Source organism: Phascolarctos cinereus, unplaced genomic scaffold (genome assembly GCF_003287225.1).
Source record: "Phascolarctos cinereus isolate Bilbo 61053 unplaced genomic scaffold, phaCin_HiC Scaffold_3;HRSCAF=262, whole genome shotgun sequence".
NCBI classification, from domain to species: domain Eukaryota; kingdom Metazoa; phylum Chordata; class Mammalia; order Diprotodontia; family Phascolarctidae; genus Phascolarctos; species Phascolarctos cinereus.
This window is the reverse complement of record NW_027555736.1, coordinates 25255668-25272193: the sequence shown is the minus strand read 5'-3', so window position 1 is coordinate 25272193 and position 16526 is coordinate 25255668. Positions and strand designations below refer to the sequence as shown.

The window sequence follows — 16526 nt, the reverse complement described above, 5'->3', positions numbered from 1 at the left end:
TTGGGAGTGAAATCCAGCAGGACTGCTGTTCATCTGGTGTTAAAGCTACCAGTATTTCTTCTACAAAAAAGGATGGGATGCTGAGCATCCTCAGCAAAATCCTTGAAGGTCCTTCTTCTTTCTGCTTGACTCAGCTAAAATAAACTTGCACACTGACCTTGTGAACAGATGCCTGGTAATGAGCTCATAGAACTGAGCAGCATTTTCAGAAAATTGCTTTACAGTGTAATAAATGTCTTGATTAGAGTCTTATTTTCATTTTTAACATGCTCAGGTGGCACCTATAGAAAAGACTACTCAGGGGTGTCAGTCACTAATCTTTAGAAGACAGACAAAAACCCAACCATTTCGGCCCAAAGCAGGTCAAGTGTATTAGAGTAAAATGTCCACGCTAAAAATTTAAAGTTAATTCCATTTAATTTTTAATTCTAGGCATTGTTTACTAGTGGTTTTCTCCTTGAACTGGACTTGCTTTTCTAACTTAGCTTCATGTTACTCAACTTGCTTCAACCACCTCAATTCCATGAAGCTTCCAAGACAAAGACTTTCTTTTGACATCTATAAAGAGATAAGAAGGCAATCTTGGCAAATCCAAATTAGGCAGAGTACAACTTAAAAGATGTAAATACTGTAAATGTTTCTTCTATGCTACTTACTGGAAAACCCATTGATGGAAAAATAAATCTATTTCAATGCATTCAGTACCTCTAATACTGCCTCAGGCAAAAGAACTAAAGAATGACTCTCCTAAATGTCCATGTTCCTATGCTGAAAATAAATGATACGGACTCTGATGTACCATGCCTCTGATGAATGAATGAAAAAGTATTTATTAAGCACTTAATATGTGCCAAGAATGGTAGAAAGCATGGGAATCTACAGAGAAAAAGGGAGGTAGTCCTTGTTCTTTAGGAGCTCACACTCTAAGTGAGGGAGAGCAGACATCCAAGAAAGTTCAGCAGCAGGGCAGGTGGCAAAGGCCCAAAATGGAGCTGCAGATGCTAAGGGCTGCTGTTCCTCATCTCACCAGAATGAACAAAGGTGGTGACTCTTACCTCACGAAGCACTACAGAATAATTAAGCAGTCCTGACAGATTCTGGGTCACCTGGGGTGGAGGAAAGGGCAAGAGTAAGGCAAAGAGAGAGTGAAAACACCCTGAGGCAGCTGGTCTTCCAGTATCCCATCAGGCCTTGGGAGGCCCACCTAGGCCAACGTTTATGCCAACAAGAGGGCCCTCCAACAAGTATCATCCAGTCTTTGTTGGATGAGCTCTGGTGAAGAGGGGCCCACGACTTGCTGAAGCAGCCCATCTCACACCTGGATAGCTGTGCTGGTCAAGAAATCCCTCCTCACTTTGTGCCTTTTTACGACATCTACTCAGTACCAAGAGCTCCTAGTTCTGCCCTAGGAGCAAAGCACAAGTCTCAACCCCCTTCCAAGCACCAGTCCTTCAGATACTGTAGGCCAGGGACCATGTGTCACCCGTCTCTTTTCTGTGATAAACATCCCCAGGGGCTTCATCCAATCTTTCCAGGACATCATCTTGTGACATCAAGGCCCCCCATTGCTCTCAAGCCTATTAATGCCATTTCTAACGTGTGCTACCCTGAACTAAATACAACTTCTAAAGTAATTTCACCAGTGCCAAGCACAACAGGTGTATCACCTCCCAAGGCCTGGTTATTAACAGGTTCACAGACCTAGATCTGCAAGGGACCTTAGGAGTCATCTAGTGAAACTCTCTCAATTTACAAATGAAGAAACTGAGTCACAGAGAGGTTAAAACATCTTGTCTGAAGTTACTGAATTTAGTAAGTAGTTACTGTGTGCCAGGTACCGTGTCAAGCACTGGGAATACAAATTCAAGCAAAAAGCTAATCCCTGTCTTGAGGAGCTTACACATCATAGGGCAAAAAGAGGCATTATGTGGAGCTGAAGGGTCCAGGTGGACAAGCAGTCTAGAGCTGGAGCTAAGCTGGGTTAGGAAGGCGCACCGCAGGTAGCCAGAAGGAACTCACCAATCACAGGAAGCCATGAGGGCGGCCACAGTGAAGATGCAATTGAGGCAGAGGTGGAAAATTAGTGCGAGTTAGAAATTGAGCTGGCTTGGTAGTGGAAAGTATTTCTCTGACACCTACATAGGTAATGTCAGAGAAATAACTCAGACACAGGTCCTATGGCTCTAGCATTAGTGCTTACACTAGTTTTTTGGGGGCCGTATCATTTGGCTACCTCCTATTACACCTATATGCCATGAAGAATCTCAGTCCTTTTGTCTTGTCCTGACTCCTGCACCTTGTCACGTTGCTATCTGCCCTCAACGGTAGGATGTGCCCTTTACGTTTACCTTGATCCACTCCATCAAAGTAGACACAGTTCAATACGCTTGCTGGCCAGAATGTTTATGAATCCTGACTGTCACCCAATGTCTTGGAATATCTCCTGAAGATCTGACACAAACGCCACTCATGTCTTTAGCCACGTCATTGATCAAAGTGCTGAGCAGCTCAGACACAGGCCAGGCACAGAACACCAACCCATTAACGTCTACTCCCTATGTTTGGGCAACTGGCCATCTCAGCTCTGTTGTCTAGTCCAGAGAGAATCACAAAAACAACATGAAAGATATGATATGAGTTGCTAAAATCTAGGAAAACTAAATTGACAGAATGCAAACATTCCTATGTCATAAACATATGGGGGAATTAATAAAATCTATTATAAATTAGAAATATATGGACTGTACTTCTATATAGGGTTCACTGATGGTATTTGTTATCTATGATATACCCACTATGATCTATGGGTATTTTACAAAATAAAACAAAAAAAGGTGATGAAGGAGAAATCCAGAAGTTAAGACATACTTTTACTTTTTTTTCTGTTAGTCAATATATACATATACATATATGTATATGTGTGTGTGTATTTTTTTTGGGGGGGGTCAGGAGAAACAGCATGATATAATGGTAAGAATGCTGGTTTGGGATTCAAGAGGTCTGGGTTCAAATCCTCATTCTATGTGACCCTGGGAAAGTAATTTTACATCTGAATTCCAGTGTCCTCATTCATAAAAGAAGGATAATGCAGTACCTAAATTTTAGTAGTTACTTTTAAGCCTTGACATCTTATTATTATAATTTAAAATCATGACAGGCAGCACTGTGTGCAGGATATGAGATCAACCCTGGTGTGACAAAGAGCCAGGCCCCAAGTCCTGTCTTTGACACATGAATCTTTCCCAGTCTATTGTATGAGGAATGCTGGTAGGAGCTTTGCTTTTATTTTATACAAGACCATATTTATTTTATACAAAGTCCACAGTGTTTGGTCATAGAATATAAAGTATAGGAAATGCACTTTAATATAAATTTTCCAAATGCCTTCACCATACCACATGTTTGTGCTATAGGCATTATCCTCTCAAGGTCGGTTAAGTGGCCATGGGCAGGCAGATCCCTGGAACTTTCTATGCCCCAGCTAACTCTTTAAGACTCTTAAGTCACAGACCAGTTGATGGAGGGAGTTTCTGGAACATTTCTCTGCATCTGTGATTTCATCCCGTTAAGGAAAAAAATTACTTCTGATTGAAAACAAGCTTCTCCCTGTTTCATGTTGTTCCATTAATGTACATGTCAGTACATTAAGGATCTGTGGATTTTGTCAGTGTGGGTACTTCCTCTGCCTAGGCAGACAGTAACCCAGCTGTCATTTGGCCAAGTGTTCAAAGTTGTTGGGGCCTCAGACAGCAACTGGCAGTGGGATTTGAACTCAGGTCTCTGTGACTCCAAAGTCCAGCAACCTGCCCACTTTGGCATACTGCCTTGAAGATATGCTTGATGATTCAAGGACAGAAAAATGAAGCTAGGAGGTTAAAGTAAGCTTTCAGTTTCCTGAGCTCAATGATTTTTTTTCCAGCTACTTATAATGGCAAAGTGGAAAGCAGGTGTCAGCCATTTATCCTATCCTCTTTTGGCTCCTATTTATAGGACACTCTAATTGGTGACGCACGTGACAAAGCACACACTGGGAGATCAAGAATTAGGCCTTCAAAAAGTCCTCACCGGCCAGTGTGACTCCCCAGGCTCCAATGAGCTGGTTGTATATGGACTGACTGATACCGCCTCACTGGCTCCCTATGGAAGAGCTGTACAGGTGTGGGGTAGGGGAGGGCAAGGGAAGGAGGGGGTCCAGCTAATCACAAGCAGCACTGAAGCTGGGTTCCCCCCACCCACCCCCGCCTTTCTTGTTGTTCTATCAGAGCTGCAACATTTTGTAGAAACCAGGGCAGCAGGTTATGAGATAACACAACGAAAGACACACAGAGAGACGGAGGTCTCATAGACTAACGGGTTAAAGATTCTGTTTAAAAGTGAAAGAGAGGAGGGGAGCATCTCTGTCTGTTCTAAAACACAACTGTGATGGCTGAATTTTAGTCTTCTTCAATCTTTCCTTCTCGAATCATCTAGAATTAATATTTTGAAATTGAAATAAAGCGCCTAAAAGCTTTTGAACGTGTAAAATTAACGTATGGGTAGCTGCCCTACAGTATTGTTTCTTTTTACAAAAACCCTGAACAACTATAAAGCCCATCATGCTAATGTTCTGTGTTTTGTGTGGCAAGAGAACCAAGTGCAACACCAGAGCTGCTCAAAACGGTGGCACAGGAGGAAAAAGGGGTGAGCTGAGGAGGCTGGGGGCAGGCAAGGCAAGGGAAAAGGCTCTAAGCTTCAATAGTGGGTGCATGGATTCAGAGCCCTGTCTAGTGTGGAGAAGTGCTTTGGTATGCATTCCAAAATCTGAGAGAGACTACTTAAAATAAGGCTTAAATGATTACATGATCCCCAGTGACTTAAAATAGAAAAGTTTATTTATAACAATAACAGTAATACAAAAACACGGCTAGGAAAGTGGAAAGAGAAAGTCAGAAAAGTGAAAATCATCTGCATCCTCAAGCAGTAGAGTATGCACACCTTCAGAGCTGGAAGAGGCCTTAGAAACTGGTATGCTCAACCTCTTTATTTTACAGAAAAGGAAACTGAGCTTCCCAGAGGGAGGTTACTTGGCAAAGCTTGCCCAGGCAATGAGCGAGTGGCAGAGCAAAATATTTCTAAAATGAAGGTAATACGGGGGAAGGCTCTATCAGCTGGAGGGGGGAGGAAAGGCTTTAAGCAGAACTGGGCTTTGAAGGAAAATGAGAAATCTGAGGAATGTATTCCAGTCCCAAAGGACAGCCAGACAAGTGTGGACCCAGAAGAGTGTCACATGTGAGGAATGGCCGAAGGCCCCAACATGGGTGGTCCAGTGAGTGGGTGGAAGGGAGCTGGAAAGGTGTGGTGGAGCTGACCTGAGAAGTGTGATAGAGAGTTAACAGTGAGTAGAGGGGTGATATGGTCAGGCCCAGGTTCCAGAAAAACCACTTTGGTTACTTACTGAATGGAAACTGGCCTGGAAGAGGGAGAGGGGATGAGGCCTGAGCTGAGCTGGTAAGGACAGGTCCAAGTGACGAGGCTTGGCCACTGACTGGCTATATGTAGTGAGGAGCGAAAAGTGACCAGAGCTATGGGAGGATGGGGATGCCCTGGCCAAAAAACAGGGAAGCTTGGGGAGAAGAATGATGAATTCTGTTTGGGGCATGAAAAATGATTCTGAATGATGTGATAAAAGCCTACCTAGGGCTTAATGGAATGATCAAGCAACCACCCAGGGCTTCTGAGTCGGAGTCTGCAGAGGCAGACTGAAGACCTGGGGTGGAAAAGATGAGTACCATTAACAAAGGCTCACCTTAATAATTAATGTTAGACAATAAATGAAAAACTAAATCAGAGCACTCACCTGAAAGGTAGCCCTACCAATTATGGCCTGATGACCATTTTATATGGATATATCTTGCTGGGAAGACAGCTGAGGACTGCCACCGAACCCCCAAGTTATGTAATGATAAACTGGGGTACAATAACTTTGACCATCTGAGAAGAACATGGAGTCATTAATGTAATAACATGACGAAGGCACTTTCACAGAAGAAGTGAACTCACATCATGGCTTACTTTGCTTAGAAGAGGCTCTCCTGAATAGCCAGCAGGAGCTCGCTTGTTTCTGCTCAGTCACTCCTGAAAGACTCCGCCTTCTGAGCTCGAAAGGGGTTGCAATCTGCTCAGGGTAGGGTCTGCACAGTTCCTACACTGATGTTTTGATGCATCTGATGAACTGAGCTATTTCCTCCGTGACGGGATTGTCATTAAAGCCAACGTATCCTTTTTAGGTAACAGCTGACTCAAGTTGCCAGAGAGCAGGAATGGGAACAACAGATTTCTGTTTGTGGCTGGCCCTCACCAGTGATCTCATCAGTGTAGGACCGCTGGGTGTGGGAACTCCTCCCCTGAGGCAAACCGACAACCACCAGAATTTCAAGAAGCGCCCAGGACCCTGAGATGTTAAAGGGCTGGCCCACAATCAAATATCTAGATGTGTTAGAGGCAAGACTTGAACCCAGGTTTTCCTAATTCTGAAGGGCAGCTCTTTATCCAGTACTTCATGCTGCCTCTCATTCTTTTCTAGACCATTAAGAAATGGTGCAAAAAGGCAAAAGGGATCATGGTTGGAAATAATAACGAATTAAAGTAGCACCAGTTGTTTGTCTGTTCTTAGAAGGACCTAGGACCTCATTGTTGCGTGTATCCTCAACATAGAGGTTGACATAACCCTACCAGTAGGACTGATGTATGATTAAAAGTGGGATTTGGGCTAATACAGCTCTAAACAGACAGATGAGAACAGTTAGAATATCATTAGAAGAGACAGAGGGATGCTTCACTAAAAATTAAATGATTTAAACATTTAATTTAATGCTAAGTTGCTGCCCATCACAAAAATTCTTTTATTTTCATAAGTCATTTTTGGCTTAATATACTTAAGCAAAGTATATAATGAAGTAAGAAAAAAAATTAAAATCTGCCTATACAGATTCTTGATATTGATGGTTTTGTCTACTTAAAGAATTTTTGTAAAAAGCAATTTTTTAAAGAGTAGGAAGTTTAACATTTTCCACAAAATTGGAAATGAACTCACCACAGAAATCGATGCCAACAGATATGCTGTTGTTTTCCCATTAACAAGAGTCTCTAAGAGTGAAAGTTCTCAGGAAGCTCTCTGGAACAACTGTTCAATTGGGCAAGTCAAAGGAAGGGAAGAAAGATCAAGGAAGCCATTTTGTCTGTGGGAGAACTAGGGCTGGTGGTCCTCCAGACTCTCACATCTCTGCCAAGCTAATGAGAGCAAATTTCTTTGATGTTGAAGGGATGCTCCGCCCCATGACCGTGACAGCTATGGGGGTTCCCAGACTCCTCAGATGCCAAGGAATTCTGATCCCAGGGAACATCTTTTCCCTCCCTACAGAATTGGCAGTAGGCTTCACTCAGGCTTTGAAAGACAGGCCTCCTGCATTTTGTGCATTAGGAGAGCATGCTGGCAGAGGGCACCATTACTGATCTACCCTTCAACAACGACTGTGGGGAAAAACATCAAACCATGGAAGAACTCACCCTCGTTTTGCATTTTATCACAGTGATCAGTGATGAAACAGCAGGTCTTTAGATTCAACTTATGTAAGCATGAAATGTCTGATACAGGGGAAGTTGATATGAGGGCAACACCCTCGGCTCCTAGAAGGAGGTTGGAGCCAGGGTGATCAGATCTTACCAGCTGGAAAGAATTCTATAACTTCCTTTTAAGAAAAAAAGCTCAATTTACCTCTTTTGGTGGTAGATATAAACTGGTATCCTAGGGACCTGAAAATATTACTATACCTCCAAAAAAATGAGAAAATACCATCCACCCTTTTCAAGAGCACAGTCATACAACAAAGCATGTGAAGTGGTTCTCAAATACTAAAGCATCTTACCCACATGTACAAAAATATTGATAGCAGTTCTTTTTGTGGAGGCAAAGATTTGGAAATTGAGAGGATGTCCATCAATTGGGGGACGGCTGAACAAGTTGTGGTATATGAATGTAATGGAATACTATTGTGCTATAAGAACGGATGAACAGGCTGACTTCAGAAAAACCTGGAAAGACTATATGGTCTGATACTGAGTGAAGTGAGCAGAGCCAGGAGAATGCTGTACACAATAACAGCCATGTTGTGTGATTGACTAATATTGATAAACTTAACCCTTCTCAGCAATATAAGGATGTAAGACATCTCCAAAGGCCTCGTGACAGAAAATGTTATCCATAAAGAAGAAAGAACTATAGAGTTTGAATGTAGATCAAAGTATACTATTTGCTATTTTTTTCTTCTGTTGTGTTCTGCTTCCTCTTTCTGGTGGTTCCTCCTATTGGTCCTAATTCTTACCTACAACATCACTAATGTGAAAATATATGTATATCAGATTGCGCACCGTCTTGGGAAGGGAGGGGGAGAAAAATTTAAAACTCAAAAGCTTATGGAAGTGATTGTTGATAATTCAAAATAAATTAATTAAAAAAAAGAAATAAAAAAACTAAAGCATTTTAATAACATTTTCCATTCAGTTTTTGAGAAACTTCATTAGTGTGGGGAGAGCTCAGTTGGTAATCACTCTACAATGTCTTATCTTAGAGTACCGACTGAGACACTGAAAAATTAAGTAACTTGCTCAGGGTCACAGAGCCATTATGGGTCAGAGGTAGGATTTGAACCCAAGTTGTACTGACTCTAAAGTTGGCCCTCTAACCACCACACCATGATGTAATTTAGTTGTTATCAAAGAAAAAAAAAGCTCTTTCATGATTTGTTTTTGAGGAAAGATTAATGCTCTCAGGGGAAAAATATTTAAAAAACCTTCCCAGAACTTAGCACACTGCTTGCTTGAGCACTTTCCTTCCTGCTTGGCCTTGATGGCTTTCCCCAGGCTGGCCTTTAAATGTTCATTTTCCCTTCTTCTACTCTTTACTTACCTTCCAACCAAGTAGAGCCTACTAGTATTTGCTACTTCTTAATTACTGCTGCCTTTTTCTTACATGAATTTTCCTCCATCAATCATACTTACGACGCTGATCTGAACCCTAAATTCACAGGAATCTGCTCATGTTGCTGTCATCAAACTACTGCCAACTGTCTGTAAATGGGGGCCTGGTGGGGCAGCTAAGTGGCGCAGTGGATAGAGCACCAGCCCTGGAGTCAGGAGGACCTGAATTCAAATCCGGCCTCAGACATATAACACTTACTAGCTGTGTGACCCTGGGCAAGTCACTTAACCCCATTGCCTAACCAAAAAAAAAAAAAATTAAATGGGAGCCTGGTGTAATTCCCAATAAAAGAAAGGTAGTAGTAAGCTTACCTCTGTGCTAACTATTGTGGAATAAAGAAAACATTCTTGTACAGTCAGAAATTACCAGACAGGTACTCTTTTTCTGATAGGGAAAATCTTGAAATACCTTTCTAACAAAATTTAGTTATTTTCATCCTTTCATTTATAAATTTATCCTATCAATTTCAAAGGAAAAATTGCCTCCCAAGTGAAATGATTAACTTTCACTGTTGGGTTATAAACTGAAGGCAGAGGCTGTGCCATACTTATCTTGGAGCTGTGCAATGCCTTGTACATGGCCAGCGCTCATTCAGTGCTCACTGAATGAGTGAATACTAGTTCATTCAGCAGGATAACCAGGAATCTGCTTTACATTGTATTCACTCTACTAGGCATACTTAGAAGTAGGGAACACTGAGGAAGAAAAACTGGGTCACTGAGGGTAGTCTTAAAAAGTGAAAATGGCATCATTTATTGGCTCAGTTTATCCTGAGCATTATATAAAATCGCCCCTTAACAATAAAAAAATTCCTACAATTTTTGTTATTGTTTTAGTCACAAGACAATTGATCTAGTTACATAATGGGTACTGAAAAGGCCTAAAATTGTTGGCTAAGGTACCACTTGGCCCAATTCAGTTTAGTAATCACAAACTAAATGTAATGATTTAATAAGCACTGAAATGACTGTGCTTTGACATTGAAAAAAAATCCCATTAACACTTATGACATGCAAACAAGCCTATGATGCAAATTTTACTAATCGCATTAATGTGACTTGCAAAAGCACAACAAATGTATAGCATTAGTAAATCATTAAAATGTCCATTTGTCATTACTACTGCACAATGTTCAAGCACAAAATAGTAGGAGAAGTTACCTCAAATCGATTGGAGGACAGCAGCAGAAGTAAGCCAGAAATCCTACCAAGATATTAACACCCAGAGAGAGCCACGCCAAAGACAGAGAAAGAAAGAATGGTCATCTTTACAAAAGGGGACAGGGGCTAACTACTTACGAGTTAAGGAATTTGGAAAAGTTATGAGGAAAATCCCATTTTAAAGTATTTTTAAATTCAATAAACTAGCACCCATTATGGGGTAAGTTAAGAACTAAGGCAAAAAAATTAAAGTTTTACAACTGTTCCTTCAAATATCCCATAAGCAGATATCAAGTTTATAATTTAGTTTAAAATCTTTATAACTAAAGAAAAATTGTTAAATCATTCTACCTATTGCCTCAAGGTATTATTATATAACATCTCATGGAAACTATCAATTACCTTTACGGCAGCAGTCACAGCAGCAGTGGCTGCTAGGTTTAAACCTTGGCGACCGAAGTTAACCATGGTCTCGTAGCCTCGTTCTTTGGCTTGCACAATATAATCATCGATCTCCTTTAAAAAAAAAAAAGGGATTCAAAAGGTATCAAAATTGTATCCATGACCACTTTAGTTTCTTAAATTTTTAGAATATTATTGTAAAGTATACATAAGCAATTTTTGTTCTCCTAACACATTCAAAAGTTTTGCCATATTTAAACATTTCAAAAACATAAAACTGATGGAAAAACCTGGAAAGACTTATATGAACTGATGCTGAGTGAAGTGAGCAGAACTAGGACAACATTGTACACAGTAACAGCCACGTTTTGCAATGACTAACTTTGATAGACTTAGCCCTTCTGAGCAATGCAAAGATCTAAGACATCTCCAGAGGCCTTGTGATGGAAAACGCTATCCACATCCAAAGAAAGAACTATGGACTTTGAATGCAAATAGAAGCACACTATTTGCTATTTTTTTCCTTCTGTTTTGTATTGTTTCCTCTTTCTTGTGGTTCCTCCTATTGGTTCTAATTTTTCCTAACAATATCACTAATGTGAAAATATGTTTAATAGGAATGTATATGTAGAGCCTATATCAGATAGCGCACCTTCTTGGGGAGGGAGGTAAGGACGGAAGGGGAGAAAAATATAAAAGTCAAAAGCTTATGGAAGTGATTACTGATAAATAAAAATACATTAATAAAAAAATTTTTTAAAAAGATAAAACTGACATTTGCAAATTTGTCTCATCTCTTACCTTTTCCTTTGAAGAAAGTAGTGGGTGAAGGAACTTCCTGTAGATTAAACTTGCCCCTCGGGTGTATGGAGAGAGCAGCCAAATGACAAAAGCAATCTTCATCTCATAGTACAAGGGAAACCTGTCCAGGAAATGTTAGAAAACCATCAGATATTTAGGTTAGATCTTCATGTGTCAAAAAGGGAACTTTTTAAAGAAAAGCTCCAAAGGAAATATCTAATTCCATTCATAGAAAATGTCTATTTACAACATTTCCTTAGTTTCTGTATACTGAATAGTCTTCTTCCTTAACAGTTAAAAAGTGTCCCAACAGTGTTTGTGGTAGAGGCCAAATCTGGATTTTACCCCAGAAGATTTTATAATTCTATTCACCACATGGAGAGGGTTGGGGGTCCCTTTTAAAAGAATTAATTTAATATCCAAAGTGGATTAACAAAATGGCTTCTTGTAACCAGAATTCTCCTTTGCAAAAAACAAGCCAACAAAACTCAACGGAAATATTCAACTAAGAAAGGCTTCAGTTTCCATGAATGATAATACCACTATCTTATATGTAGCTTTATCCTGATTCAAAAGCACTGTCACTCATTACCTCACTTGACATTCTGTTTTACCAACAAGAAAGCAGGCACAGAGAAGTCAGGGAACCTGCCTCTCGTCAGTAAGTTAACAGAGACACGACCAAATTCATCATTGGCCCCTGAAGGGAAAATGCTTTTTCAGTCTTGGAACTTACCAAGCAACGGTTAGGTCTGCCAATGTTTCAATCACAGTATAAAGGGCAAAAACAATCCAATACATCATCCACCGAACCTAAGAACAGCAAAGGTAACAGAGATCATGGAAGGTTCTCAAGACAACTGGTCTCCAACTAAAAATCCTATGTCATTTACAGTCTGTACAATGAGTACCAAGAACTGGTAAGGATGAGCCTTGGCCCAGTCTCTATTGTTGTTCTCACATTACTGACACAATCCTAGAATCGGGGAGGAGAACCATGTGCGGCTCTGATGTCCAACATAGTGTGATACTGACTGGACGTCAGATGCACAAGGAATCATCTCTTTAGAATGAAAGATATCTCTAGAATTGTGGGGCAGGTCAATCCTACTCCGTTACCACCACTGGTTACTTAATAACGATATTTGCTCCTTTTTCCTTCAATGTTTTGTTGATGCTCTTTCGGACACCATCCTCCTTCTCCAAGGATTCCTTTCTCCCTATCCTCCCACCCACAACAGTATAAGAGACAGAGGAAGATCACCTAGTTCCTCTGTCTCTGACCCCGAGGAGCTACATTTGGTCCTTCTGGGGCACTGTTTGTGATCTCCGAAAGACCCTGGAGAACCAGAGAGTCACCTGGTGGCTAAATTTCTTTTGACTGGTTATGAGGCAACATACATACCATCTACCCTAGGGTCCACAATGTTGGCATTTCTAGCTTCAAAGATGTGGCCCTGTTGCTTCCACTGGTCTATTTCTCTCCCTCTGTTCACATGGCCACCATGTTACTGCAGGTTCCCCACACCTTTCATCTGGCCTACTGGCCTTCAGAATGAATCTGAGAATGCTAGTCTTCTGCTCTTGGCACCCTACCGCCTCTAAAATAGAACACAAACTCCTTAGTTTGCCATATAAGCCCTTTTCTCGTTTGATTCCCACCTCCCCTTCACACACGTGATGTCCAGCTAAACTGGCCAACTTACTGTTCCCTGTCAGTATCCCAACTCCTACATGTGAGCTTCTGCATAGTTTGGAGACCCATCTAACTAAGCACATTGCTCAATGATGGAAAAACTCCCCCTTGCCTGACCCTCCCCATCCCAATGATTCTGAATTCCCACACAACCCTCTGAACCCCACCGCCCAATCCCTTATCCCTGTTCCCTTCAATTTAACCCTGGCAGTGTCGTACTCTAAAAGCACCGCCCCCTTCCATTGTGCTCTCTTGAACGCCTCCTCCATCAGCAATAAATCTGCTTCCATCTTGCTGTTTTTCCTTACCCATTCCTTCCACCTTCTCCCTGAGACCTGGCTTCTCTTTCTAGCACTGGCCGCACTCTCACTCACTCGCCCGGTCTCAGCTGTTGAGAGGCGTGTTGGGGGAGAAGGAGCTGGAACCCTCCTTGCTTCCCACTGCCAGTTCTGGGGTCTGCCTCTACCAGCACTGAGTAACCTCTCCTCCTCAGAGGTGCGCTCAGTCCATATGCGCCAGCCAATCAGAATTCTGGTAGCTGTTGTCAACCGCCCTCCAGGACCTCCCCAGCCCGCTATTTCCTCAGTGAGTTCAGTACCTGGCTCCCAGCCTCTCTATCCTCCTCAACTCCTGCTCTCATTCTGGGGGACTTAAAACACACACACACACACACACACATACACACACACACACACACACACACACACACACACACACACATCTCAATACTCCTTCAAACACCTAAAGCTCACCCTACCTTCAGCTTATTCATGATCTAATCCTCCAGTCCACCTTAGCCACACACACAAAAATGTTTCATCCTTGATCTTGCCACCACTCACAAACACACCACTTCCATGTTCACATAGATTTCCCTTATCTGATCTCAATCTATCATCGCTTCACCTCTCCAAATCCTATTCTTGGTCTACAGTGTGACCTTCAGTTTCTTCCTAGGCCATCACCTCTGAACTGGCCACATTCTCCTTTCCTCCCCATCTTGACCCCTCTGCGGACCAGATCAACTCTATACTGTCCTTTTCTTTCCTTTATCGTACCCCTGAACTGGCCCTGCAAAGCTTCAGCCTGGGATTGCTTCCACCATCCCCAGCCTTTGCTCTTACACATGTGCTGCTAACAAAACCGGAGAAAATCTCAAAACTGTGCTAACTGGGTCCATTATAAATTTATGGTATGAAACCTCAACGGGGCTCTTCCTATTACAAGATACACCTTTTAACCCCCCCTTAGCAACTCTCCCACTCTCAACAGTGGCTCTTCTAAACCTCCCACGGCTCCACTTCTCTTTCCCCTCTTGGCTCAGACCCTCTTCTCATATTTTACAAAAAAACCTGAGCCCATTCACTGAGAGCCCCTTCTCCCATCCCCCAGATGCCTTCTGCCATGATCTCTCCCTTCATACCTGCATCACGCAATGAAGTGGCCCTTCTTCTTGCTACCTTAACCCCCTCCATGTGTTGTCGATCGCCCCCTCCTTCATCCTCACTCTCCCTTTTCTTCAGTTTTTACTTGCCTACTTGATCCCATCTCTCTCCGTCCCTTTTGTGGCTAAACTCCTTGACAAGACCACCAGTAGGTGCTTCCACTTTCTTTTCCCTCCCTCTCTTCTTTAGTCTCTGCAGTCTGGCTTCCAACTTCATTATTAAATTTAAACTGTTCTTCCCACATTTACTAACAATTTCTATATTCTATATTTCTAATGGCCTTCCCCCGGCCCTCCCCTCAGCCCTTGCCCTTTTTGACTTCTCTGTAGAAAGCCTTGGACGTTGCTGATTACGCTCTTCTCCTTAGACGCTCTTCTCTCTAGGTTATCAGGACACCACTCTCTTCTGGTTCTTCTACCTATTTGCCTGTTCCTTCTCAAAAGTGTGCTTTGCTGGCTCTTCAGCCAAGTCACGCCCACTAACTGTGAGTGTCTCTTACTTTGTTCAGGGCCCTCTTCTCTTATCCTTCCATATAAGAGGTCAGTAAACTGTTTCTGTAAAGGGTCAGATAGTAACTATCTTATTTAGGTATATATATATACCTAAATAAGATAGTTACTATCTGACCCTTATATATGTGTGTGTGTGTGTGTGTGTGTGTGTGTGTGTGTGTGGTGTGTGTGTGTGTGTAACAAGACAGAAAACATTTCCACAACTTTTTTTTACTAATGAAACCCAAAATATAACTGATTACTGTAACACTGGTATACTAATGATAAGCATATAATTTTTCTTTGAGGAATAACATTTTGCTTAATTGGGGAATTCAAAATTCCCCTATCATCAAAACTGATCATAAACATTCATCTGTTAATGCTGATCTGCAATGGGATTTTATGTATTTCATCCTTGAAAATACCTTTTCACAGAAATAGGTACTGCCAAATGCTGATATCAGTCCACAAGCATGTGATTTTAATTGAACATATTCAAAGCCTGGAAGACATTTTTAGAATTCTATTAGATTTTTCTCTTGATATTTTCTTTTTAGCCACTCATTATGTTGCAGATTAAATACTTCCCCACTGAAAGGGAGGAAGAATCTCCTCAACTGAACAGTTAAGTGGATTTTGAGATCTGGAAGCTTCTTTTGCACTTGCATCAAGGTCCAAAAGATGCCATCGGGATCATCCTCTGAGCTTTAATATTATCAGCTGCAAATCTGGGTCAGAATAGAGATCTCACTTCTTGTTTCAACCTCGACACCACAAGAGGTGTATAAACCAGCTTGCCATTGCTTGGGACTTAAACAACATTTGCTGTCTTTGAATTAATGCTACCACACTATAAATTTCACATAAGTGCTGCTCAGCCTTTTAATTTTTGGTTGAATCAATTAAGAAACATTATCAAGTCTACAGCCAAAGCTAATTTCCAAAAGCTCTTTGGTGTTTGGTGGTGGTGGCTGAGGGTGATTCATCTTATTTGGAAAAACTCCAATCTTGGCCCTGAGCTCAAAAAAGCATCATGTACCTCTTCCTCTTCTTGTTTTGACATGATGGATATGAATTGATAATAAAATGAAATGCCATGTTATGGTGATACACGGGACACCTCAAATGTTCTTGGGTTATCATCAGATCACCTCAGTTTGGAGTGCAACAAGCGGCCGTGCAAAGGGATAAGAGAACCATATATACAGTCTTCTTTTTTAACTGCTTGTCTGCCTTGAGGTATAAGAGCAGCCACAGACTATCATATGGAAATGGATGAGGACTAATGAGCATGGCTATGCTCCCATACAACTTTATTTAATGACATTGAAATGTGAATTTCGTATAATTTTCATGGGTCACAAAATATCATTCTTCTTTCAATTTTTTCCAACCATTTAAAAATGTTAAAAAGCATGCATAGTTCTTGCTGGCTGTACAAAAACAGTGAGCAGGGCAAATTTGGCCTGTGGGGCATAGTTCACTGGCTCTTCTGCTCTACAGTATTTCATC

The 16526-nt window shown here is 41.5% G+C and overlaps 1 protein-coding gene across 5 annotated transcripts in view; it reads right to left on the bottom strand.

The window, feature by feature from the left end:
- REEP3 (receptor accessory protein 3) overlaps positions 1–16526 on the bottom strand; it is a 93184-nt gene that overhangs the window by 21711 nt on the left and 54947 nt on the right. For 4 of the 5 annotated variants that reach the window (XM_020998168.2, XM_020998169.2, XM_020998170.2 and 1 more), the window contains 3 exons: positions 12116–12192; positions 11380–11500; positions 10579–10692 (listed from right to left, as the gene is read on the bottom strand). In XM_020998168.2, the coding sequence (XP_020853827.1) occupies positions 10579–10692; positions 11380–11500; positions 12116–12192 (312 nt within the window). Of the gene's footprint in view, positions 1–10578; positions 10693–11379; positions 11501–12115; positions 12193–12784; positions 13130–16526 lie in introns of those variants that run through there. The other variant, XM_020998171.2, reaches the window with a different exon arrangement.